Here is a 26,842-nt window from a genome sequence, read left to right on the forward strand (position 1 = left end):
ATTCTCCTGCCTCAGCCTCCCAAGTAGCTGGGACTACAGGCGCCCACCACCAAGCCCGGCTAATTTTTGTATTTTTGGTAGGGACAGGGTTTCACCATGTTGACCAGACTGATCTCAAACTCCTGACCTCAGATGATCCGCCCGCCGCACCCTCCCAAAGTGTTGGGATTACAGGCGTGAGCCACCGCACCCAGCCCAAAAGTTTTTAAAAAGGAGTCTCTTGGAGGCAAAGGGACAGAACATTATTGCTTTTCATCATAAACCTTTTGGTGCAATCGGATTTTCTTTTTTTAAACCATGTACTTGCACTATTTTTATCTCAAAAAAGGTTTCTAATGCATTTAAAAACAAAGAAAAGAATGGTTTGTAAAACACCGTTAGGCTTCTGGGAGGTCTGAAACACACCATGAACCGTAAAATAACTTGGTAATTATCTCCTTAAAAACCCAGTGGGGTTGGCCGGGAGCGGTGGCTCACGCCTGTAATCCCAGCACTTTGGGAGGCCGAGACGGGCGGATCACAAGGTCAGGAGTTCGAGACCAGCCTGACCAACATGGTGAAACTCCGTCTCCACTAAAAATACAAAAATTAGCCAAGCGTCGTGGCGCGCGCCTGTAGTCCCAGCAATTCAGTCGCAGGAGAATCGCTTGAATCCGGCAGGCGGAGGCTGCAGTGAGCAGAGACCGCGCCACTGCATTCCAGCCTTGGCGACAGAGACTCCGTCTCAAATAAACAAACCAAAACTGAACTACGGAGACGCCCTCGGCGGTTCTTTCCCGGCTGCGTCGCCGCTGGCTGGGGGCAGAAACCCCGGCCTTCGGCGGCGGCTGCGGAGGCGGGGCGGGGCCGCGGGACTCTCGCTCCTCGCGGGAGGTGGTGGCTGCGGAGTGCGCACGCGCGGAACCGCAATTCCGTTCTTCCCGGAAGTGCCCCGGCGGTGCTGGGAATAGGGCGCAAGATGTCGGAGGATGCAGCTCCGAGGAGGTAGGCATTGGGAGCTGGCGTTCGGTCTGGCCCGTGCCAACAGTAGTTCCTCTCTCCCCCGTAGTTCGAGGAGACCACGCGCTGCCCCTCTGGCACGATCGTGGATGAACCCCCTGGCAACTGAAATGGGAAAGGCAGCGCCCCCGACTCTGGGGACTGGACCGAACTCCACGGTAGTGACAGCTGCCAGACCCTGAGGAGAGGACGAGAAGACCCGAGCCCTCTGCTGCGAACACTGGCAGCCGATGGAAAATTCAGACGGAATTGGGACAGTATGCAGAGTTCTCCAAGCGACAGATTAACAGAGGCTCTGTACCACGTGTTCTGCTCAAAAGAAGGCCTGAATGCCCAGTGCCTTATTTGGCTTCCAGGGTTGGTGAAAGAAAAAGCAAAGTAGACGCTTTCTAATGCTCTCTAAGTCATTTAATGTAGCACCATTCCTTGAACTTCTTTCATCTCTAAGCTCGTCCCTTTCACCTGATGATGACCTTTGGGCCATCATACAGGCATGTGTAAACTTGGAGATCTTCCTCAACATTGCACCATATCTTGGGTTCATTCAAGGCAGAGTCTCCTTGCAAAAGCATCGAAAACAATGTAAAGTCGAAGAGAGTAGAGCAATACCTCCATAGTTGGAAAATGTGGAGGAGGCCAATTAAGGGACAGAAAAAGAAGTGCAGAGAATCTTGGAATTGTTGCAAAATTATTCTGGAGATATTTCTAAGTCTCCTCTATCCTTAGTGATTAATACAGGTTTTTATATTAAGTGGATAGTAAAATCCAAACAGAAAGAGGTATATGTCATATAATGAAGTGTATGTTCAAAGTATATCTGAAATTTGTTTTTATAATGTCTCTTTCTTGAGAGCTTATAAAGATGTCAGTATTCTGTGGGAAACAAATTGCCACATTCATAAAAGAGAAAAAATGAAAAAAATCAGGCCCAACTTTCATTTTACAGATGAGGAAACTGTGACATAGAAAAGGAAACGACAAAGATCACACTGAATCAGACCTGGGAACTGGAGCCCAGCCATGCTCCTTGGCCCAGGGCCTCTTCTTATTCTAGGAGCTCGTACCCCTTTGAAAGAAACATAATATGTGTCTTCAAATGATGCTCATAAATCTCTTCATCATACTGAGGGAGGGAGATAAGGGGATTAGTTGTTCAGGATCTAGACAGGCTTCTAAGAAAATCTTAGCTGGGTGCGGTGGCTCATGCCTGTAATCCCAGCACTTTGGGAGGCTGAGGCAGGTGGATCACCTGAGGTCAGGAGTTCCAGATCAGGCTGGCCAACATGACGAAACCCCGTCTCTACTAAATAAATACAAAAATTAGCCGGGCATGGTGGCGGGAGCCTGTAATCCCAGCTACTCGGGAGGTGAGGCAGGAGAATTGCTTGAACCTGGGAGGCGGAGGTTGCAGTGCAGTGAGATCGTGCCATTGCACTCCAGGGCAACGAGTGAAACTCCGTCTCAAAAATCATAATAATAATAATCTTAGCAGAGCTCTCGCTAAATGATAAAGACTTTCGCAACTGAAATCCTTTTTTTCAGAGAACTTAAGTAGGGCCTGAATAATCACAATTGGGGTTGTGTTTACGGGCATTCAGACCTCTGAAATCTCTTCCATCTGCAGGTCTAATTATTTGGTTAGTCTTTCAGTACATGTGTGCAGGAAGCATGGGGGGGAAGAAAACTAATCCCTCTTCAAAGTCTTCTTTGAATAGATATTATGTTTGCATTTTCATACATGTTAGTTCACTTAGTCTTCACCACAGGCTTTCTAGGTTGGTATTATTCTTAGTCTACCTAAGGAGTTCACAAAGGTTAGGTAACATGCTCCAAGCCACACAGATGATAGGCAGCACAACCAGATGATATTACAGGTCTCCAGATGAGTGAGCCGATGATTACATAGTTTGTTCCCCAGCCCCTCCCCAGTGTAGGTAAAGTGCTTGCACTGCTCACTGGGTCATCAGGGCAAGTTGCTCCCACTGCCCTCGTGGTCTAATAGCTAGAAACAAAGCTGCAAAAGAGGCCCACTCCTACTAGAAGGGCATTTTAATTGGCACCTCCTCACAAAGGCTCCAGTGTTGTAGAGCTTTGCATACAGGAAGATTCTCGTTGAACAATGAAGCCAAACCGCGCTTCCAAAATTCCCAGTTTGGTAGTTCACTGTGGATGAAGAGGCCGGAGACACCCTTGAGACAAGCTGGGACCATGATGATAGGAACCAGTTTGTGGAGGGAGGAGGCTGGGCTAATGGCATCTAGGGAGATAGATAATATCTGGACCTTAGATAGTTCGTGTTATTCAAAGTCAGCAAGGTTTTTGTTGTTTTTTGAGACAGTCTTGATACGTTGCCCAGGCTGGAGTGCAGTGGTGCGATCTCAGCTCACTGCAACCCCCACCCTGTGGGTTCAAGCAATTCTTGTGCCTCAGCCTCCCAAGTAGCTGGGACTACAAGTGCGGGCTGCCACGCTTGGCTGATTTTTTGTATTTTTAGTAGAGATAGAGTTTCACCATGTTGGCCAGGCTGGTCTTGAAGTCCTGTCCTCAAGTGATCTGCCTGCCTCAGCTTACCAAAATGCTGGGATTACAGGCGTGAGCCACTGCACCTGGCCAAGATCATTTGATGTTCTTGGGTGAATGGCCACTTTCACCTGGATCCAACCAATTTTTGGTGCCTAGGGAGCAAGATCCAGAGTTCCCTCAAGACAGAGGATGTGTTAGAGGCAAACTCCAGAGGTCATCCTATCCCCATGCCTTCCACCTTTCTAAAGATAAGCTCTTCTGCCCTGCTGTTACCACTCAGTACTCTAAACCTGTTCCCCATGTTCATTCTGTACCCATGACTATATTTCTGCTTCCTGGAAAGTTGTAGCCATAGGGATGAAAAACTCACCAATCAATTGTGGTCTTCCTGAGGCAAGTCAGTCACCTTCCTACTCTGGTATCTTCCATGGCTACCAGTTGGCCACAGAACCAAGCACTGACTCACCAGCCTCCACAGTCTCGTACCTTTTCAGCCTTTTTGCCACCCCTATAGCCCATACTGCATCATCCATTCTGGCCATCTCAGATTCTTCCTTGCTAGCTCCCACCTTTCCCTGCATCCAGTCCTCTGTACTATTTACTTCATCTGTTTGAACACTCTTTTCTCCCTGCATCCTGGGCCTCCATTCAAATCCTCTTCCCTGGAAGTATAGCTTCAGTGGTTAACATCACAAAGCAAAGCTGACTTCAGCAAACTTTCCAAGACAACCGGGGACCAACACAGTTCAGATAAAGGGGATAAATAAAGTGGCTTTAAGATCACTTGTAGTTCAGAGGTCACCCAGGGGATTAGGATCTATGCAGAGACCTGCAGAGCCACGCTGCTTCCCCAAGGGACCCCCTTCATGCTGCTGGAACTTGCCCTACCCCTCAGGAGAAACTGGGCTGCTGTAGCTGAGTCCCGCAGGCGGCTGTGGGCCAGCCCGGAGCGAAACTGTGTTGCTTGGCATTTCTCCACTTCCTCTCATGGCCGACGTCATTCTGTGACTGTGCAGGGATTCATGCTCACCACCGCACTCCACAGTGAGACACTTGAATTGATTTAAAATTTATTCACCCCAGTGTTCACTCCCACCTTAGCCCCATTCCGTGCGCCCTTCCCCTTACTCATCGCAGTATCAAAATAACCCCCAAATGGGATTGCTGTGCTTGAATACCTCCCATCATGCCTCTTATCCTCTGCATGCATTTAGTTAGTTCCTGAAGCATACAGCCCCCCTCACCTGCAAACCCCGCCTCAGCACACACCCTGCCAGGTTGGAGGAAGTCCTGGTACCCGGAGCAGTTTGCTTTGTTTTTGCAGCGTCAGTGATCTCACAAACACTTGGTTGGCCACGCAGTCCTATCTATAACTTCCAGCAGGTAACTCAAGTGGGTGACTGGGGGGCGGAAGCCAGGTCTTGGTTCCTGTGTGTGACCCAAGGCCCCCCAGCACAGGGCCCACCCTCTCATCTGGCTCAGCCAGGTCTTGCAGAATGGGCTCTGCTGAGATCTAACCAGACACATTTGCAATTTGTTAGGTGAACTCATTCCTGGAACCTAGCAGGTATTCATTTTATGGCTGACTCTCAAGGGAATAAAGGGAAAAAGGAAAAGTGGGTCTAAGATCCTTTGGATTATCTTTACAAAGCAAGAGCGGTCTGTGCACTTGTAATCTTCAGAACAAATGCTGGGCCTGTCCAGGTCTGTCCGCAGTACCCAAAGTCGTAGCTCCGTGATGAGCTATGATGTAGACCAGCCACACTCAGTGATGGCTCCTGGTTCCTCACTTCCCAGGGCAGCTTCAGTTCCTGCCACGGTGTCAGTGCAGATTGATTGCTGCTGTGTTACTGAACAAACTCGTGACGCTGGGCTCTGAGCTGATGAGCTGGCTCCAGAAGGTGTTAATCATCATCACTCAGGTGTGCTGTCCTCACAGGGTCCCGGTGCACCTGGGATCCCAGTAGCTCCACATTTTCTTTGCTCCCTTCAAGATTCACATCTTCAGGGTCCCACTATGGAGAAAAGATACAAAGGGCACCTGGGTGGAACAGATAGATGCTTCTCATCTGTTATAACCCCTGACCCAAACAGAAGCTCCAATCCTGGTTCTCATGATCCAGGCACAGACAAGGACAAAAGGGTAAGGACAAGTTACCCAGGCCTGTGTTTCTAGGACCTAAGGAGGCAAGCATAACTTTAAATCCAGGAACTAATGAACAACCACCCTAAACATAACAGCTCTGCTTTCCTTCCCACCCTCATTCTCCACTATTCTCTGCCTCTACCATGTCCTTATCTAGTGAGACTGAGTCATGTTCTCCTTATCCTGACTCCATGCCTAACTCATTCCTGGAAAAAACCAGACAAACTTAATCCTTTTTTATTTTTTTAAGGCAGGGTCTTGCTGTGTCACCCAGGCTGCAGTACAGTGGTGCAATCATAGCTCGCTGCTGCCTCAAACTCCTAGACTCAAGCAATCCTCCTGCTTCAGCCTCCCGAGTAGCTGGGACTACAGGTGTGTACCACAATGCCTGGCTAAGTTTTTAATTTTTAGTAGAGATAAAGTCTTGCAATGTTGCCCAGGCTGATCTTGAACTCCTGGACCTAGCAGTCCTCCCGCCTCAGCCTCCCAAAGTGCTCAGTTTACAGGCTTGAGCCACCATGCCCAGCTTCAACCTATTCTTTATGGGCCAGGTAAATACCTCTTCCTCCAGGAAGCCTATCTTGACCGTGTTAGCCCACTGAGCTCCCACCTGCCTCTCTCTTTGTATTACCTATTCCACTGATTTGCCCCTGAGCACAGACAGCCCTGGCGTTTCTGTGGACATCCGCCTTGTTGTCTCAGGTAGGTGATGGGCGCCACAGGAACAGAGCAAACGTTCGCTCCTGCCTCCTACGTGGTGTTTCCTCGAAACCTGAGGCTCAGCAGACTTGTCATCACTTAAAACCCAATTTAGAGTGGGGGGCACTGCCAGTGAATAGTTCATCACTGACTCAGGTGAGTATGGGAAGTTGAAATTTGCAGGGTTGAGTGAAGGGCTAAAACAAGTGGGCACAGAAGCATTGACGAAGCTGTCTGTGAAGCCCTCCTGTTGTTCTAAGATGACGGATTAGAGCCCAAGGGGGTCCTTAGTGTTACCTTTGAGGTTCCAGCCATGGAGGCAAGTAGGGATTGGGCTCAAGTCCTCCTCCTGTCACTAATTTGCCTTCGTTTTGGGGGCCTCAGTTTCCCCATGTGTATGCTGTGGTATTGGATCAGCAACTAGATAAGAAGATCTCTCCCATTTCTGAGCATCTATGATGATTCTGAGGCACAAGGTCACATTTGACAGTACCAGGAAACCCAGGCAACAACAAGCAAAGATGACAAAGGATATGTCTGCTTGGGCAGATGATCTATTTGGACAAGATAATAGACCCAGGCATGGACAGGCTCTCCAAGAAAGATGCCCTAACAGCTGCTCAAACTGAAGCTGAATCAAACATTCCAATCCTTAGAGGTTCCAGATAAGATCTTGAAGGCTCCCTGGGCCACTGACATAATGGCCACGCCATGCCAATGATAAAACACAAATTGTGGCTTTGTTTTGGACAGAAATAAAGAGCCCAGTTTGTTAGTGATTTACTGATAATAACTGAATCAAGTACTAATACTTGGCGATTTTAAAAGCTATCATGTTAAAAAGACCACCTGATTCCCAGTGACCCTGCAGTGACTGGGTTTGGGCAGCTCATCCCCTGTACCTGTTTGGGGCTGTGCCAGCCACTTCCAGTGCGAACATTGCATTAACTTGCGGTCGCAGACTTAGCTGGACCCCTTGAACCAAATTCCTTTCTGACATTATCAGACCCCAAATAAAAGAGCTCACCAGGCCCCTCAGCCTACGTGACCCACCTGCCCAGTGAAAGAAGTAGGACCCTGTTCTGTTCTCTGAGGATGGTCAGTGTGCTCTTTGATGAAAACTGTTTCTAAGCTGAGGCCTGAGACCTAGATCGTTGTTCCCACAGCGTGTTCTTGACCAGCCACACCAGAAGCACCCAGGCTGCTGGCTGAAAACACTGATGTTGGGGCCCACCCTAGCCCCTGGGTAGGGGGTTGAGACCTAAGGTTTGGCATTTTTACAAGCTCCTAGGGTGAATCTTAGATGCCCTGATGATTGAGAACCACTGCTCGAGCTTCTTAAATGGCTGCTGAAGAATGATTCTTGCCAACCCTGACCAGTTCAGCAGCCTGCAAACAGAAACCTGTCACTTTGATCAAGTGAGCTCTTTAAACTTGTACAGGCTGGGTGCGGGGACTCACGCCTGTAATCCCAGCACTTTGGGAGGCCGAGGCGGGCAGATCACCTGAGGTCAGGAGTTCGAGACTAGCCTGGCCAACATGGTGAAACCCCGTCTCTACTAAAAATACAAAAATTAGCCAAGGGTAGTGGTGGGCGCCTATAATCCCAGCTACTTGGGAGGCTGACACAAGAGAATCGCTTGAACCTGGGAGGCAGAGGTTGCAGTGAACTGAGATTGTGTGATTGCACTCCAGCCTAGGCAACAAGAGCAAAACTCCATCTCAAGAAATAAATAAATAGGCCAGGTGCGGTGGCTCACGCCTGTAATCCCAACACTCTGGGAGGCTGAGGCAGGTGGATCACCTGAGGTCAGGAGTTCAAGACCAGCCTGGCCAACATGGCGAAACCCCATCTCTACTAAAAATACAAAAAATTAGCTGGGCATGGTGACAGGCACCTATAATCCCAGCCACTCGGGAGGCTGAAGCAGGAGAATCGCTTGAACCCGGGAGGCGGAGGTTGCAGTGAGCCGAGATCACACCACTGCACTCCAGCCTGGGTGACAAGAGTGAAATTCTGTCTAAATAAATAAATAAATAAATAAATAAATAAATAAATAAGTAAGTAAGTAAGAATAAAGTGGTACAAATCTTAGAAAACATTTAGAATCTATTTTTTCTGAATCTCCAGACTAATGTGTTTTAAAACTTCATTTCATTATTTATTTAGAGATAGAGTCTCACTCCATCACCCAGGCTGGAGGCATGATCTCGGCTCACTGCAACCTCCGCCTCCTGGGTTCAAGTGATTCTCCTGCCTTAGTATCCCGAGTAGCTGGGACCACAGGTATGCACCACCACACCTGGCTAATTTTTGTATTTTTAGTAGAGATGGGGATCTTGCTGTGTTGGCCAGACTGACCTCAGGTGATCCACCCCCCTCAGCCTTCCAAAGTGTTGGGATTACAGGCGTGAGCCAATGTGCCCGGCCTAAAACTTCATTTTATAATAAAATCATTGCTGGAAACCAGGCATGAAGAGAATCTGAGCAAAAGATCCATTTTCATATCAGAAACAATCCTGGGAGACGACAGGCACAGGTAGTTGTCACAAAACGTGCCCACCTGTCACTTGGAGGCAAGAGTGGCATGGAGACAGCAGCCAGCTGCCCAGGGTCCCAGAATGACAATGTCTGGGACTGTTTATTGCAACAGCTACTGCAGCCATGCCGGCCACTACCTGCTGTTCCAAACCATGTTTCTTCACTGGGTTACACATCTTATTGGAGTCCCTATTACTTGGGCTTACCTGAATACCCCCAAAGCAGAAAGAACTCTGAACTGAGAGAGCCCTGAAAATCCCATTGATCCTCAGTCTTGCCTCTCATTTTGACTTTTTTTTTTTTTTTTTTTCTGAGATGGAGTTTCACTCTTGTTGCCCAGGCTGGAGTGCAATGGCACAATCTCGGCTCACTGCAACTTCCATCTCCCAGGTTCAAGCGACTCACTTGCCTCAGCCCCTGAGTAGCTGGGATTACGGGCATGTGACACCATGCCCGGCTAATTTTGTATTTTTAGTAGAGACAGGGTTTCACCATGTTGGCCAGGCTCGTCTTGAACTCCTGACCTCAGGTGATCTGCCTGCCTCAGCCTCCCAAAGTGCTAGGATTACAGGTGTGAGCCACTGCGCCCGGCCTGACATTCTTTTTTTACTAAAGGAATTTGTCATGGGTCTAGCCATCTAAGAAGTTCTAACAAAAACAGGAACTGAAATCAAGCCATAGGAAGTCCCTCCTGGAAGAGAAACAGCACGATTGTCCATACCTGCTCCGAATTTAGGGCCTCCCAATACTTCTGCTGCAGAATAAAAAGAGAGACAGAAAAAGCGTTGGACAGATTTTGCCACCATCACACAGCAGAGGAGAGCTCAGGGCCAGCCCCTGTCTGCTCAGTGAGCCAGGAGACAGGCCCTTAGATGGTTGGGGACAAAGGAACAGGTGACTTCAGCAAGCTGGAAGGCAGCAGCTACTAGCAGTTACAATTCAGTTAAATGATCAATGAGAGAGTTATGATAATTATGAAGGACTGCACGTCCTGGGAAAAATTACAATCTATCAAGATTTAAAAATTACTATTAGTAGAAATTATTATTATTATCATTAGGAGGAGTAGCAGTAATAATAATAAATCTCCCATTTATTAACCACATGGCTGAGATGATTCAACTCAAACCCATAAAACTGAGATGCCAATAAAATTCCTGCCTTGCAAATATGGGGTATTTGCTACCAGCCAAGATTCACTTGTAGTCAGTGTTTACTGCGTGCTTGGTTCCACTCCAAACCTCAAACATGTCTGACTCCAGTTCTTGCAGGGCAGGTATCCCGTCTGCCCTTGTTACTCCAGCACCTCCTGCAGCGCCTGGGAAACGTATGTTTCTGACATGAGCTAAGAATCTATGACTATCTGTTACATTGATGTGGGAATGTCTATTAAATTAAATAGCAGAGGCAGTCTGAACAGTCCACAGGATTTAGGGTTATTGTCACATTAAAACAAAGCATGTTCAACTCCTTACATTTTTCATTAAAAAAATCAATTAATTAATTTTTTGAGAGAGGGGCTTGCTCTGTCGCCCAGGCTGCAGTGCAGTGGCATGGTCATAGCTCACTGCTGCCTCCATCTCCTGGGCTCAGCTGATCCTCCTGCCTCAGCTTCCTGAGTAGCTGGCACTACAGGTGCGTACCACCATGCCTGGCTGATTTTTATTTTATTTTTATTAGTAGAGATGAGGTCTCCCTATGGTGCCTAGGCTGGTCTTGAACTTCTGAGCTCAAAAAATCCTCCCACCCTGGCCACCCAAAGTGCTGGGATTACAGGCATGAGCCACAGCACCTGGCCTAATTTTCTATCTATCTATCTATCTATCTATCTATCTATCTATCTATCTATCTATCTATCATCTATCATCTATCATCTATCTATCTATCTATCTATCATCTATCATCTATCTATCTATCTATCATCTATCTATCTATCTATGTATGATGGAGTTTCACTCTTGTCGCAGGCTGGAGCGCAATGGTATGATCTCCAATCTCCGCCTCCCAGGTTCAAGCAATTCTGCCTTATTCTCCCGAGTAGCTGGGATTACAGGCGCCCACGACTATGCCCAACGAATTTTGTATTTTTAGTAGAGATGGGGTTTCACCATGTTGGCCAGGCTGGTCTCGAACTCCTGGCCTCAAGTGATCAGCCTGCCTCAGCCTAGGCTGAGGCTAGGATTACAGGTGTGAGCCACTGTGCCCAGCCAAGTGTAAATCATTTCATCCACGAATATTTCAAAACGTATCTCATAGGTAAGGACTTAAAAAAAAACCCTAAGCACAATGCCATTATTATACCTAACAAAATTAGTGATAATTCCTTAGCATTCATCTTTTAATACTAACCTGCTGAGGGAACATAAACTGAAAAAAGAAAAGATTAATTGGAAGGGATACAAATTACTAAATTGATGGTTCCACACACTCTGCAAAAGACAGAAATGTCGGCCGGGCGCGGTGGCTCACGCCTGTAATCCCAGCACTTTGGGAGGCCGAGGCGGGCGGATCACGAGGTCAGGAGATCGAGACCATCCTGGCCAACACAGTGAAACCCCGTCTCTACTAAAAATACAAAAAATTAGCCGGGCGTTGTGGTGGGCGCCTGTAGTCCCAGGTACTCGGGAAGCTGAGGCAGGAGAATGGCTTGAACCCGGGAGGCGGAGCTTGCAGTGAGCCGAGATTGCGCCACTGCACTCCAGCCTGGGCGACAGACCGAGACTCCATCTCAAAAAAAAAAAAAAAAAAAAAAAGACAGAAATGTCGATGATATAAAGGAGGGTTGAAAAAGTTAACTTAGTGAAAAAGTTTATTTAAAGCTAAGCAAACAAACAAGCAAACAAATAAATAGGCTCGAGTCCCCCAGCTGTGTTGAAATGAAACCTTGACACTCCTTTACAAAGCTTAAATCTTCAGCGTTACAGGCGATCTAAAAATTTAAGAAGAGTGCCCTCTAGTGGGAATAGTCAGTATTTTCAAAGGTACTTTATAAACCGCTAATGATAGCGTGCCTAAGGAGTACAATTAACCCAAATCTGTGAAACTGAGGTCTCTCCTCAACCCCCAGACTAAAAATAAATAAAATTATATAGTCTTTTCCCTGTTTTCAAGAGCAAATGTGCTCATTATAGAACATTTTTCAAAAAACAAAGATCTACCATAATTCTATCCTTAGAAGAAGGCCTCTACAAAGATTAAATAGGCCTCTGAAACATGTATGTATTATGTATAATATAATAAAAGCAAATGGCTTTTCTCCTTTAACATACAATGAGCATTTCCACCTGCTCTTAAAATCATCTTCAGAAACATGATTCTATCACCTCCTCAAACCACTGCATACAGCATTTTAATTTGCCTCATGTCTAAAAGCACACTTTTCTATGCTTCTGAAATCTAGAAGCATCCTATAACCTTTGTCTATATAGCATGTAGTAATGTTTCTTTAATTCCGGAAGAGTTTAGGATGTGTCTAAGTTACTGAGGAAATAGGGTCACTTTCTAGGCTTAAATTTTAGACTGTGGAAGCCGGATGGGGCCTCAGAAACCATTTGTCCAACTCTTTACTCTTACATTTGGGGAGAAGTGACATCTCCGCAGTCTTGGGGAGGTGAGATGGTGCTGGACTTGGGATGGATTGTGAAGTTTTAAGACTGGCCAGACATGCACCAGCTTCGGTTCTCATTCTCTATATATTTTTTGAGATGGAGTCTCACTCTGTCGCCCAGGCTCGAGTACAATGGCATGATCTCAGCTCACTGCAACCTCTGCCTCCCGGGTTCAAGTGATTCTCCGGCCTCAGCCTCCTGAGTAGCTGGGATTACAGGCGCACGCCACCACGCCAGGCTAATTTGTTGTATTTTTAGTAGAGATGGGGTTTCACCATGTTGGTCAGGCTGGTCTCAAACTCCTGACCTTGTGATCTGCCTGCCTCAGCCTCCCAAAGTGCTGAGATTACAGGCGTGAGCCACCGCACCCGGCCGATGGTCTGTATTTCTTACCTGCTATATCTGACAGCCCTCCTCAGGATCATGAAAGGCTTCCTGGAGGAAGGAACATTTAGACAGGAGAGTGAAAGGCAGGAGAAGACAGATAGGCAGAGAAACCCACAGAAGAGAAAGCTGGCTGGGTGCCTAGGGAAGGACCTGCAAAGTGGCACAGATGGGGAGGCGTTCTGGAGCTCAGGCTTAGGAGCCTGGGCTTAAAGCTGTAAGCAGCAAGGCGCCCCGAGGGCCTCAAGCAGGGAAGCATCGGGCTGGGGTCGAGTGTTGGAAAATCCTGCTGGACAGAAATGAAAGGAAGCAGAGCGCGCCTGCACCGCAATCAGGAGCTCCTGCACCAGTCCAGGTGGAAGTAACAAGGCTCTTACCTGGATCTGGGGCAGCTGGATGGGAAATGCCTCTAGAGACTGAGTACAGAAGTTTTCCAGAGTGGTAGCTGGGCAGACAGCAGCCTGCACTGCTGTGCTATCAACATTCATTCACACATTTTGCTGGTGGTTTACTTTTCTGTTTTCCTGATGGAAGCCTTTCTGTGTGTAAGAACTGACTCAGTGCTGGGTGCGGCAGCTCACACCTGTAATCCCAGCCCTTTGGGAGGCTGAGACCGGCAGATCACCTGAGGTCGGGAGTTCAAGACCAGCCTGACCAACATGGAGAAACCCCATCTCTACAAAAAATACAAAATTAGCCAGGCATGGTGGCGCATGCCTGTAATCTCAGCTACTCGGGAGGCTGAGGCAGGAAAATCGCTTGAACCCGAGAGGTGGAGGTTGCGGAGGTTGCAAGACTCCGTCTCGAAAGCCCCTATGTGCATCTGACTCCTGGGTCAAGGTTCTTTCCCCTGCACAGCCTGTTTCCCTTTGGGGCCCAGTGGGCATCCTTCTCATGCATCCTTTTTTCCCAGAATGAATGATTTGGCTTCAAAAAGGGCAGACATCCAGGGGAATATACCCTTATCTGCTGGTGCCAGGAAGTTGAGAGAGAGAACAAGCAGTTGGGTTATCAAGAGCCTTAGGCACAGAATTAACAGGAACACACGGACCTGGGACGTGGCCCTCTTCAGACAGAGCAATCTGGCATTTGGCACTGTTCTCATGGCCCACACAGGTACACCCACACATGGGCATGTGTGCACACACCCACATGCACACGCACACCCACACAGGACTGCACTGGCTCCAGTCACAGGCATTCTTCACTATGCAGACTTTGTTCCAATGACAGAAACAGCCTCCTTGCAGAATTCCTATAAAGCTTATACCCCGTCTCTGGCAATGCTGGGAAGCACAGAAGGGAAAAAATGACTAGATGCTGTCTATAAATGTACTTTTGTCACAAAGGTGGACTGAACCTTTTCTTGAATCCCAGAGGCTAAAGAAAAAGAAAGAAAGAAAAGGAAGCCTTTAAAAGGTACAGGAAGCTGGGCATGGTGGCTCACGCCTGTAATCCCAGCACCTTGGGAGGCTGAGGCGGGTGGATCACCTGAGGTCAGGAGTTCATGACCAGCCTGGTCAACATGGTGAAACCCCGTCTCTACTAAAAATACAAAAAATTAGCTGGGTGTGGTGGCAGGTGCCTGTAGTCCCAGCTACGAGGAGGCTAAAGCAGGAGAATCTCTTGGACCTGGGAGGTGGACGCTGCCCTGAGCCGAGATTGCGCCATTGCACTCCAACCTGGGTGACTCTGTCTCAAAAAAAAAAAAAAAAAAAAAAAAAAAGAAGAGAAAAGAAAAAAAAAATTCAATCTACAGGAGCAGCAAACTTCAGGCCTTTCACAGCACACGTGTTTGGTCCCTTCCCTGCTGTCACACATACCCCTGACCCATTTAGGTAAAAACAACAGTGAAATGGGATATCCTCAGCAGTTTCAATGCTGGGGGAAGTCAAGCCTGCATTTGTAATAAGGTTCTGGCTGTCCCAGAAAGTGAGGGGTCACTCTCATAAGTCCTGCTCTCTCTGGGCCTCTGTCACCTACATGTAGACCCCAGGCACGGGACTCTGAGCTCAGGAACCCTTATTCAACATCTGTTCATTGTGCCCTTCGGATGGCTCTGCCAGGAGTGAGGCTGACATTGTATTGAATGGGTGGGCTAGTGAATGAATGGATGGATGGATCCACAGTCTCCGTGGAGTACGCCGTCTGCTATGGAGATGTACAGAAATCCGCACAGCCCAGGGAAAAGCCCTTTCTACATGGTTACTGGTCACGCTGAGGCTCTCACATGATTCGTCCGGTACCCTGACCAGTGCAGTCAAGTTCTCCCTCCACACGAGCCCCACACGCCCAGGGTCCTGTCTGTCTCAGCCATCTCCTGTTCTGACACTCCTTGCGAACAGTCAGAGCACAGCTGGAGTGAAAAGACACCTGGGCAGAGGGTCTGTTTTCTCATCTGTAAAATGGGAATAGTGGATAATAAACATGCTGCTGCACACCTCCCCGGGTACCAGTCTCTGCCAAGGCAGTGGAGTGCAGTGGTTAATAAGAGAGGCTTCAGAGCAGAGAGAACTGGGTTCAAACCCCAGCTCCGCCACTTCTTCTTATTGCCATTATTATGTTTTCTTAGGTAAGCGACTTAAACTTACCTAGCCCCAGTCTCCTGACTCAGGCTGTTAAAGCAAACGGTGCTAGGAAAGGATAGCCCATACCGTGCCTAGCACAGTCACTGTTCGCAATGAGCACCGCTTTTCTTGTTAATGGATTTTAAAAACTTTATGAACTGGAGTGCTGTGGGTACCACGGCGTGTTGAGGCACCACTCATTTCTCCATTTCCCCTAGCGTACTGCAAGAAGTATTCAAAACAGTTGGTCCATGCCTCAAGAACTTGGACATAAAACCACCATCCCATCCCAGAGTTAAGTTACCAAATCAGAAAGGACCACAGATGAGGTAAACACGTCACCTTAAAGACACAGAGTGGTTCCCAGGTCCACAGGCCCTGACAGTGGGAGTCAGAGAGCACTCACTCATCAACCCAAGGGATTACACAGAAGCCGAGTTGGTGAGTAACAGACAGACAATGGGAGGTGGCTGAGGGAATGGCAGCCCGCCTTGGCAGCCAGGCCAGGGGCAGTCCAAGAGCGGAGACAGACGCCCTGGGTGGTCTGAGCCCAGCGCAATGAAATATTTGAATTATGCAATTCTCTTGGGAGTGAAAGAAGTCATGAACCAGAGGAAGTGAGGACATAAGGCCCTGACATCAATCTTATGCTCTGTCTCTCCAGAGTATGGTCTGGAAGAGTGAGGCGGGGGACCAGACTCTCAACTATGACTGGTTTACCAAGTGCCTGCCACCCTATGCGGTGGGCTGGGGCCAGTCTATCGATTCCTCACGATGTTTCCTTCAAATTCCCACCGGCAGAAAATGTGTGCTGCATGAGTGACCCAACAGCCAGGCGAAGTGTGGTGTGACACTTCATCTGCTCAAAGACACCGCCTCGCCCACCTTCAGCTGCAGACGAACCAGGATCTTCAGCGAATATTGCTTCAAGCAAATAGGCGGGCATGTCAGTCCGGCCCAACCTCACCACCTGGAGGCGGCCATTGGTTGGTAGGCTTGGGGGTTAATTTCAATTTCCTTCTTCACATTTTTTACACTTTCCAAATTTTCTTTTTATTTTTTCTTTTTTTTTGTTGTTGTTGTTGAGACAGAGTCTCGTTCTGTTGTTCAGGCTGGGGTGCAGTGGCTTGATCTTGGCTCACTGCAACCTCCACCTCCCGGGTTCAAGCGATTCTCCTGCCTCAGCCTCCTGAGTAGCTGGGATTACAGGCGCGTGCCACTGCACCTGGCTAATTTTTGTTTTTTGGGTTATTTTTTTGAGATGGAGTTTTGCTCTTGTTGCCCAGGCTGGAGTGCAATGGCTCGATCTCGGCTCACTGCAAACTCTGCCTCCTGAGTTCAAGTGATTCTCCTGTCTCAGCCCCCCGAGTAGCTGGGATTACAGGCATGCGCCACCATGCCCAGCTAATTTTTGTATTTTTAGTCGAGACGGGGTTTCACCATGTTGGTCAGGCTGGTTTCGAACTCCTGACCTCAAGTAATCCACCTGCCTCAGCCTCCCAAAGTGCTGGGATTACAGGTGTGAGCTACCAAGCCCGGCCCATTTTCCAAATTTTCTACCAAAACATTTATTTTTGTTTTGTTTTGTTTTCAGACAGGGTCTCACTCTGATGCCCAGGCTGGAGTGCAGTGGCACAATCTTGGCTCACTGCAACTTCCGCCTTCTGGGCTCAAGCAGTCCTCCCACCTCAGTCTCCCAAGTAGCTGGGACTATAGGCTTGTACCACTATGCCCAGCTAATTTTTTTTTTTTTTTTTTAATTTTTGGTAGAGACGGGGTTTGTATTTTTAGTAGAGACGGGGTTTCACCATGTTGTCCAGGCTGGTCTTGAACTCCTGAGCTCAGGCAATCCACCTGTCTCGGCTTCCTAAAGTGCTGGGATTACAGGCGTGAGCCACCATGCCCAGCCCAGAAACATTTATTACTTTTAAGAACAGAAAATAGGCTGGGCGTGGTGGCTCATGCCTGTAATCCCAGCACTTTGGGAGGCTGAGGTGGGCGGTTCACGAGGTTAGGAGATCGTGACCATCTTGGCCAACATGGTGAAACCTCATCTTTACTCAAATATAAAAAAAAATTAGCCGGGCATGGTGGTGCACGCCTATAGTCCCAGATACTCAGGAGGCTGAGGCAGGGGAATCGCTTGAACCTGGGAGACGGAGATTGCAGTGAGTCGAGATAGCGCCACTGCACTCCAGCCTGGCGACAGAGCTAGCCTCCGTCTCAAAAAAAAAAAAAAGAAAAGAAGAAGAAGAAGAAGAAAGGAAGAAGGAGAAGGAGGAGGAGGAGGAAGAGGAGGAAGAGGAAGAGGAAGAAAGAAGGAGGAGGAGAAGGAGAAGGAGAAGGAGGAGAAGGAGGAGAAGAAGAAGAAGAGGAAGAGGAAGAGAGAAGAAGAAAAGAAGAAGAAAGAAGAAAGAAAAGAAGAAGAAGAAGAAAGAAGAAGAAGAAGAAGGAGAAGGAGAAGGAGAAGGAGAAAAGAAGAAGAAGAAGAAAGAAGAAAGAAGAAGAAAAGAAGAAGAAGAAGAAGAAGAAGAAGAAAGGAAGAAAGAAGAAGAAGAAGAAGAAAAGAAGAAGAAGAAGAAGAAGAAAAGAAGAAGAAGAAGAAGAAGAAGAAAAGAAGAAAAGAGAAGAAGAAGAAGAAGAAGAAGAAGAAGAAGAAGAAGAAGAAGAAGAAGAAGAAGAAGAAGAAGAAGAAGAAGAAGAAGAAGAAGAAGAAGAAAGAAGAAGAAGAAAAGAAGAAGAAGAAGAAGAAAGGAAGAAGAAGAAGGAGAAGGAGAAGGAGAAGGAGAAGGAGAAAGGAAGAAAAGAAGAAGAAGAAGAAAGAGAAAAAGAAGAAGAAGAAGAAAGGAAGAAGAAGAAGAAGAAGAAGAAGAAGAAGAAGAAGAAGAAGAAGAAGAAGAAGAAAGGAAGAAAGAAGAAGAAGAAGAAGAAAGGAAGAAAGAAGAAGAAGAAGAAGAAGAAGAAAGGAAGAAGAAGAAAAGAGAGAAGAAAGGAGAAGGAGAAGGAGAAGGAGAAGGAGAAGCAGAAGCAGAAGCAGAAGCAGAAGCAGAAGCAGAAGAAGAAGAAGAAGAAGAAGAAGAAGAAGAAGAAGAAGAAGAAGAAGAAGAAGAAGAAAGAAATAATATAGATTACCAGAAGGCCCAGGGGATCACACAGCTGAAAAAAGATCTCTTGCTCATTTATTAGCAAGTCTATATTCGATCTATACTGGCAACTTTACAATCCTGTTTGACCTGCTATTATACTATGTTTAGTTTGCTATTAAGCTATCTCTTTACAGGACCTCAGTGGCTTTGTCATTTGTATTATCTGTATGTTTTAGGGCATGAAGGAGGAAGACTGTGGTGGGAGGTGGGTGGGGGTTATGGGGAGGGAGGCTGTAGCAGCTGAACTTCTAAAAATATATTCCTTTTACATGGGCAAAAGCATTCATTTCCATTTGCTTAAGTAGGTGACCTTGTCTTCTTGGAATTTACTTTTTTTTCTTTTGAGGCGGAGTTTCGTTCTTTCGCCCAGGCTGGAGTGAAGTGGCGCGATCTCGGCTCACTGCAACCTCTGCCCCCCAGGTTCAAGCGAGTTGAGTCTCCTGCCTCAGCCTCCTTAGTAGCTGGGAGTACAGGCGCCCGCCACCAAGCCCAGCTAATTTTTTTTTTTTTTGAGATGGGATTTCACTCTTGTTGCCCAGGCTAGAGTGCAATGGTGCGATCTTGGCTCACCGAAACCACCGCCTCCGGTTTCAAGCGATTCTCCTGCCTCAGCCTCCTGAGTAGCTGGGATTACAGGCATGCGCCACCACACCTGGCTAATTTTGTATTTTTGGTAGAGACGGGGTTTCTCCATGTTGGTCAGGCTGGTCTTGAACTCCCGACCTCAGGTGATCCGCCCACCTTGGCTTCCCAAAGTGCTGGGATTATAGGCGTGAGCCACCCCGCCCTGCCACGCCTGGCCAATTTTTATAGTTTTAGTAGAGACATGGTTTCGCCACGTTCGCCAAGCTGGTCTCGAACTTCTGACCTCAGGTGATCCACCCGTCTTGGCCTCCAAAAAAGTGCTGGGATTACAGGCGTGAGCCACCACGCCCGGCCGGAATTTACATATTTTAACAACAGATTTCTAATAGAGAGAGAGAAGAGTAGAGAAAGAACAAAGACTGAAAAACAAGAAAACAGCCCAAACTAGCTACAAGGACAAATTTCTGAATTTTTCAAGTTCACCTGCAGTCCTCACCACAACTGAGGGTGGGCGGCAAGAGTCGACCTTGTTTCCACAGAACAAATATTGCTTCTCCCTCCCCGTCGCCATCCCTGAGTCACCAGCTTCACTGTCCCCTGCTCACTGAACGCACTCTGCCATCATGCTCACTCTTGCCCCTTTAGCCTTAGATCTCTGCCAATACTGCTGGCTCCAGGTTGCCCGCCACGTGCCTTGGGTGCCCTATAAATTCTGAGACCGGATCCAAGAACCACACATCATAGAATGACACAGGAATATGAACCCAAAGGATGCAGAGTTCCTAACTCAAACCCAGCCCTCAGGGGCCAGCTGTGCTCCAGGGTGCAGGGACAGAGAGGCGCAAAGGCAACCCAGGCCACTGTGGCTCCTGGGGTACACGGCCAGCAGTGGAAGCGGTGTCAGAAAGGTATGTGCTCTAGGCCGGGCACGGTGGCTCACGCCTGTAATCCCAGCACTTTAGGAGGCCGAGGTGGGTGGGTCACCTGAGGTCAGGAGTTCAAGACCAGCCTGGCCAACATGGTGAAACCTCATCTTTACTAAAAATACAAAAATTAGCCGGGCGTGGTGGCGGGCACCTGTAATCCCAGCTACTGGGGAGGCTGAGGCACCAGAATCTCTTGAACCCGGGAGGCGGAGGTTGCAGTGAGCTGAGATTGCGCCACTGCACTTCAGCCTGGGTGACAGAGCGAGAACTCCTTCTCAAAAAAAAAAAAAAAAAAAAAAGAAAGGTATGTGCTCTGGGCACTCAGAGGAAGGAGCCGCTAGTCTCTGGGTTAGATTCTGACCTGTGGCAAAAGGGCCAGAGAAGAGTCCATGGCCAGGCAGTGCTCCCCGTGAGGGGAGAGGGGGCGTGTGAGGCCAGGCAGGCTGTGAAAGGCCGGGACCGCCACCCTGAGGAATCCAGACTTCATCCCAGTCGGTGGTTCTGAGTTTCAGCTTTCAAGGGTCAGTTTAAATTCAACCAATCTAGGGGACTTACAATGGCTGATTGATTATTTTGCCAAATAAGGCCAATTAAAACCCAAACCAAAAACTCAACACCAACTACTGCTATTACCATTCTTTCCTAAAAGGGCATTTAACACCAAAACAGTTGGGAGGACACAAACTCAAAACGGAAGACAGTCCTCTCCCCACACCAAAAGACAGCTGGCAATTGTCTACTGACATACAAGCGGCCACTACGTTGTCCTTGTGGTTCTCATTTTTCCACAGACAAATGGAAAATTCCTCACTGACGGGGGCTGGGAACCACAGCGGTGGGACCAAGAGAGAGAACAGCTCAGACCTGCGAGTTACGCCTGTGCGTGATCCAAGCTGTGACATGTGTTTTATTCACAGACATAAAAACTCAAAATGAGGTAGAGTTTATACAGGTGTCAGCCATGGTGCCCACCACAGGGCCCACTTGCGTATGGCACCACCAACACAGAAGGATGTAGCTGGTGCTCCTCAGGGGGGAGAAAAGCTCCCATGGGCAAATTAGTTTGAGAAGCACTGAGAATTTTTTTTTTAGACGGAGTCTCGCTCTGTTGGCTAAGCTGGAGTGCAGTGGCGTGATCTCGGCTCACTGCAATTTCCGCCTCCCGGGTTCAAGTGATTCTCCTGCCTCAGCCTCCCAAGTAGCTGGGATTACAGGTGCGAATCACCACGCCTGGCTAATTTTTGTATTTTTAGTAGACGGGGTTTCTCCATGTTGGCCAGGCTGGTCTTGAATTCCCGACCTCAGGTGATCTGCCTGCCTTGGCCTCTCAAAATGTTGGGATTACAGGCGTGAGCCATCACACCCAGCCAACACCGAGACCTTAAAAAATGTATTACTCATTCATTTATCACGCAAGTGATCTGTGAAGACTGGACCCCAGTATGCAGTGTCCCTGCAACTAATGTGACCGTGGAAATCTCTTGTTCGTACTGACACAGACTGTAGGGGCCCCGTGGTTTTTTTTTTTTGAGACGGAGTCTCGTTCTGTTGCCCAGACTAAAGTGCAATGGTGCGATCTCGGCTCACTGCAACCTCTGCCTCCCAGGTTCAAGAGATTCTCCTGCCTTCGCTTCCTGGGTAGCTGGGATTACAGGTGCCCGCCACTATGCCCGGCTAATTTTTATATTTTTAGTAGAGATGAGGTTTTGCCATGTTGGCCAGGCTGGTCTCGAACTCCTGACCTCAGGTGATCCACCTGCCTCAGCCTCCCCAAGTGCTGGAATTACAGGCGTGAGCCACCGCGCCTGGCCTCATTCATTATTTAGCAGGTATGAGGTTAACGTGGATAAGATGAGAACAGCTGTGCAAGCCCCAAGGAGCACCCAGCAAGTGTCGGCGAATGATGGCACCCACGCACCCGCCCAGCAGGCAACAGCCGTGTACCTCCAGGTCGGAGTTGACGGAGGAGACCTCAGAGGAGCTGCCGGAAGACACTCGGGCCCGGATGACCTGAACAGGAGGGTACGACGGGGGTTCCTGCAGGGACATATCTCCAGCGCTCGTCTGTCCGTCACCTGGCAGCCTGGTGGCACTGCAGCCTGCCTGCAAGGTGTGTGAGAAAGGGCAGGCAAGGACACGTAGTTTAGTTTTGATGGTTGAATTGTCAAAGCATCCACAGACTTCAGTGTTCAAAATGTACAAAAGGGTGTGCAGGGCAGCATCTACCTGTGCTCCCCTGCCCTGGCCATCCAGTTCTCCCCAGGGCAGCCAGTGCCCTGTGTCTTGTGTATCCCTCCAGATACTCTATACATATACAACCAAATGCACGCACACATATTTCCCCCGATTTCCAAAATGGTAGCACACACTCCATTCTCTTAAGCACCTTGCTTTTCTTCACCTAACACTATGCCTTACAGATAGCTCTGTATCAGAAGATTTGGGAGGTTTTGGGTAGCATTTCAGGTGTTCCCAGTCTATTTAACTCATCCCCTACTAATGGGTGTTTAATGTGTTTCCAGTCTCTTGCTTTTGCAATCAATACTGACTGCAGTAAATTATACTGTACATCCAAGATTTCAGAGTAAAGGATAAATTCCTAGAGGCGGAATTGCTGGATTAAAGAGAATATGTACATTTGAAATCTGTATAGTTACTGCTAAAAATGCACCCCATAGAGGCTTTCCTCATGCCCACCGGCAGGGGGTGAAAGTGAGTTGGGATGAATTGGAAGGTTTAAGGTAGAAAGAAACTTGTGAGATTTTCTCTCTATGTATCTATCTATCTATGTATCTCTCTCTCTCTCTCTCTCTCTTTCTCTCTCTCTCTCAGACCAAAGCTTCCCCCAATGGGCTCATGGGGACTTCTCAGAGATCTACAAAGCTCCACCAGCTGAACTTTTGAAGTCCTGCAGGATTCACATCTTTCCACTGACACATGACAGGGCAAACAACCTGCTTTCTAGACCAGCATCTTCCACTAATTAACCATGTGATCTAATGTATTAGTTTGTTTTCATGCTGCTGACAAAGACATACCTGAGACTGGGAAGAAGAAGAGGTTTAATGGACTTACAGTTTCACATGGCTGGGGAGGCCTCACAATCATGGCAGAAGGTAAAGGAGGAGCAAGTCACGTCTTATATGGATGGCAGCAGGCAAAGAGAGAGCTTGTGTAGGGGAGCTCCTCTTTATAAAACCATCAGATCTCGTGAGACTAATTCACTGTCACGAGAACAGCACGGGAAAGACTTGCCCCCATAATTCAATTACCTCCCACTGGGTCCCTCCTGCAACATGTGGGAATTCAAGATGAGATTTGTGTGGGGACACAGCCAAACCACATCACCTAAGAAAGAAAGTTGTCCTCTCTGAGTCTCAGTTTCCTAATCTATAAAAGGGGATGATAATCCCTGCTTTGCCTCCAGTGAGGGGGTGTCATGGGGCTCAGATGTAAATGCCTGGGACACATAAGGAGAATGGCTATGAGTACTCGACCCAAATCCAGCGGGGCTTCAGCCCTTGATGGGTTAAGTGCACAGGGTCCTGTGAGAGTCAGGTGGACCGGCAGAGAAAATCCACAAGAGAAACAAAGGCAGCATTCTGGAAGCAGGAACACAGGTGAGGGGCCACCCTGCTTCCCAGCTGGGAAGGATGCTCAAACAGAAGGCTCTGGATGGGAGTGGAGAAGCAGATGCCTCCCAGGAACAACAATGACAAATTCTATAAATGCCCAAGGCCTGACCACACCTGCGTCAAAAGATAAAACAGAATTGTCAAACACTCCAAGCCGAGGATGCAGGATTTGATCCATATGGCCCCATGGGGCCCCTCTGCCCCTCTAGAGGCTCAGCCTGAACCACAGTGCTGCTCCCCCTGCGTCTCCTGGAAAATCGCTCCTTAGGACCAGTGTTCAGGGGGGTTGCTGGGAAAACAAGGGAGCACCTCGTCAGCTCTCCTTACCCATTTCCAGATGGCCCTTCTAATGGGATATGTATCAGTGGACATAGTCAACAGGGTGCCTGTTTCCCCAAAATCTTGCCCACTGGGACATTCACATTACAACAGTGTTTAAAACTGCTAACTGAGCAGGTGCAAAGGGGCAGCACAGAGAGCACATTCTCTTCATAAAAGCCCAGGTCCCTGAATTGGGCAGGCTTAGTTTGAATCCTATTTCTGTGATTTTTCTAACTGTGGGATCTTGGTCAAGTTACTTAACCTCTCTGCGCCTCAATTTAAAATAACATTATTAATTGTTAATAAAATAATAATAATAAATATAGGCCAGGTGCGGTGGCTCACACCTGTAATCCCAGCACTTTGGGAGGCCGAGGCAGGCGGATCACTTGAGGTCAGGAGTTCAAGAACAGCCTGGACAACATGGCAAAACCCCTTCTCTACTAAAAATACACACACACAAAATAGCCAGGCGTGGTAGCGTATGCCCGTAGTCTCAGTTATTTGGGAGGCTGAGGCATGAGAATCGAGAATCTCTTGAACACAGGAGGCGTGGGTCACAGTGAGCCGAGACTGTGCCACTGCACTCCAGCCTGGGTGACAGAGCGAGACTCTGCCTCAAAAAAAAAAAAAAAAAAAAAGGAAAGAATAAAAGGAAAAATAAAAATAAAATAAAATAGAAATAATAATAATAGTATCTCTCTGCTATGGTTTGGACGTGGTTTGTTTGGCCCCAGCGAGTCTCATGTTGAAATGTGATCCAGTGTTGGAAGTGGGGCCTGGTGGGAGCTGTCTGGATCCTGGGGGAAGGGCCCTTCTGGTGAATGAGCTCTTGCTTTGTTCTGCAAGAACTGCTTGTTAGAAAGAGCCTGGCACCCCTTCCTCTCTCTCCTGCCATGTGGAGCCTGCTCCCTTTTGCCTTCCCCCATGAGCAGAGGCAGCCTGAGGCCTCACCAATGCAGATGCTGCGGCCACATAAACATACAGAACCATGAGCCACATAAACCTCTTTTCTTTCTAAATTACCCAGCCTCAGGTGTTCCTTTATGGCAATGCAAAACACACTAGGACACTTCCTCATACGGTCGTTAGGCTCATTTTTATTAACACTTACATGGTAAATAGTATTATTTTATTAATAATAAATCGCCATTTATCAAGTGTTTACTTGGTGTCATTAAGCCAAGTAAAAGGCTGTACAGCATAGAGGGCAATGGCACAGACTCAGGTAGAGACAGGTCTGAATCCGGTTCTATCACCGACAAACTGTGTGACCTTGAGCAGGTCACTGAACTGCTCCAACCCCCAGTTTCCTTATCTGTAAAATGAGTATAATACTCAGGAGTCGGCTGTGGGGGCAAGTTAATCTGTGTAAAGCACTTAGACCAGTACTCTGGCCCGTAAGTACTGGCTGCTGTTGTTCACTCAGAGCCTGGCAAGTCCTTAAGCCTCAGTAGATAGGCTGTGATGGGAAGGGTGCCCCTAGTGCTGAGGGAGGCACCTGCCAGCCCAGCTGGAGAGTGGGGCTCGGGGCTCCCTCTAGCCCTCTGATGGACATAGAAGGAAGAAGCTGGGTGGAAGCTCAAAGACGCGCTTGTGGGCTTCAGTGGGAGGGAATGAAGGTGGAACACACTCTTCTTTCATGGAGTCTGTTCCCCAACAAGAATCTCTTCGAGACTGAGCTACTGGACGGGTTAAAGTGAATACAACTTTTACACTATTCTCCTTCGGAGGTCCCATGATGTAGAACTTTCCAGCGCAAAGCTTTGGCCAGATGCTGCAGGAACTCCCGTGCCTTCCCAAGGGTTTCCCCACACACCCTGCCTCCTCCCTCCCTTCAGAAAGATGGTTTAATGGCTGAAGTGGGCTCTTAGCTACAAAGGCATGCTCTGAATCTCTCTGAACTTTGCTTAGGTCATACACAAGGTTCTGTGCACCCAGTATACAAGAAGCAACGACAGCAAAGAGCAAAATCTCTCTCTCAGGCCCAGAGTCTCTCCGGGCACCAGTGTGTCTGGGCAGCCTGGCAGGGGCCCTCACCACTGGACCATGTATTCAAGACACACTTTACTGAGAGCCCAGGACTGCAAGGTTATAGGCACCAGGAGTCAACGAGACAGGAGATAAAGTTTACATCTCAGCAGGACACAGACAAACCAAAGTAAAAGATCGTGATAAGTGCTTTGCAGAGAATTTCAACAGGTAATAAAATAGAGAAGAAGGACAGAGGGGTCCTGCTTCGGACTGGGTGGTTAGGGAAGAGCTCTGGAGAAGAAGACATTTACGTCGAAGCTGGAAAGACAAGAAAGAGGCAGCTGTGAAAAATCAGGAGGGAGAGAGCATTCTGCGCAGAGGAATGGAGAGAAACTCTGCGCAGCTAGACAGGAGTGAGCAGGAGATGAGAGACGGGGTCTCGCTATGTGGTCCAGGCTGGTCTGGTCTCGAACTCCTGGCCTCAAGCGATACTCCTACCTCAGATTCCCAAAGTATTAGGATGACAGGTGTGGGCCACCAAGAGCCCTGGCCCACAGGAGTGTTTTAAACAAAGGAGGAACAAGATGTAATTTACATTTGTGAATGATCCTTCTGGCTGCTCGTTAGAGATGGGCAGGGCAGAACCACAGAAGAAGTGGAGAGGATGATAGCCAGGAGGCTGCTGGACTCAAGACCTAGTTTAAATAAGGAAGCATTTACAGGACTCTCAAAAGGAATGGATGGGCATGGGGGTGTGGCCAGGGAAAGAGAGGAGTTTTGGGCTTGA

The 26,842-nt window shown here is 48.1% G+C and overlaps 1 protein-coding gene and 1 long non-coding RNA gene across 6 annotated transcripts in view; one reads left to right on the plus strand and one right to left on the minus strand.

Annotated features, from left to right (window-relative positions):
- The first annotated feature begins 938 nt into the window (after positions 1–938).
- LOC116479983 (uncharacterized) lies at positions 939–7,729 on the plus strand. 2 transcript variants are annotated; one of them, XR_004251179.2, is made up of 4 exons: positions 939–1,356; positions 5,919–6,040; positions 6,371–6,523; positions 6,752–7,729. It is a non-coding gene; the product is annotated as an uncharacterized LOC116479983 (long non-coding RNA). The 2 variants fall into 2 exon arrangements; XR_004251180.2 differs by having other exon boundaries at positions 5,923–6,040.
- The window catches only part of TMEM44 (transmembrane protein 44), a 44,355-nt gene continuing 22,093 nt past the window's right edge, over positions 4,581–26,842 (minus strand). For 3 of the 4 annotated variants that reach the window (XM_032171931.2, XM_032171927.2, XM_032171925.2), the window contains 3 exons: positions 22,070–22,228; positions 9,631–9,663; positions 4,581–5,537 (listed from right to left, as the gene is read on the minus strand). In XM_032171931.2, coding sequence (XP_032027822.2) covers positions 5,427–5,537; positions 9,631–9,663; positions 22,070–22,228 — 303 coding nt within the window. In that variant the 3' untranslated portion in view covers positions 4,581–5,426. The remainder of the gene's footprint in view (positions 5,538–9,630; positions 9,664–22,069; positions 22,229–26,842) is intronic. The other variant, XM_058426397.1, reaches the window with a different exon arrangement.

The sequence above is a fragment of the Hylobates moloch genome, unplaced genomic scaffold (genome assembly GCF_009828535.3).
Source record: "Hylobates moloch isolate HMO894 unplaced genomic scaffold, HMol_V3 SCAFFOLD_13, whole genome shotgun sequence".
In the NCBI taxonomy this organism is placed as follows: domain Eukaryota; kingdom Metazoa; phylum Chordata; class Mammalia; order Primates; family Hylobatidae; genus Hylobates; species Hylobates moloch.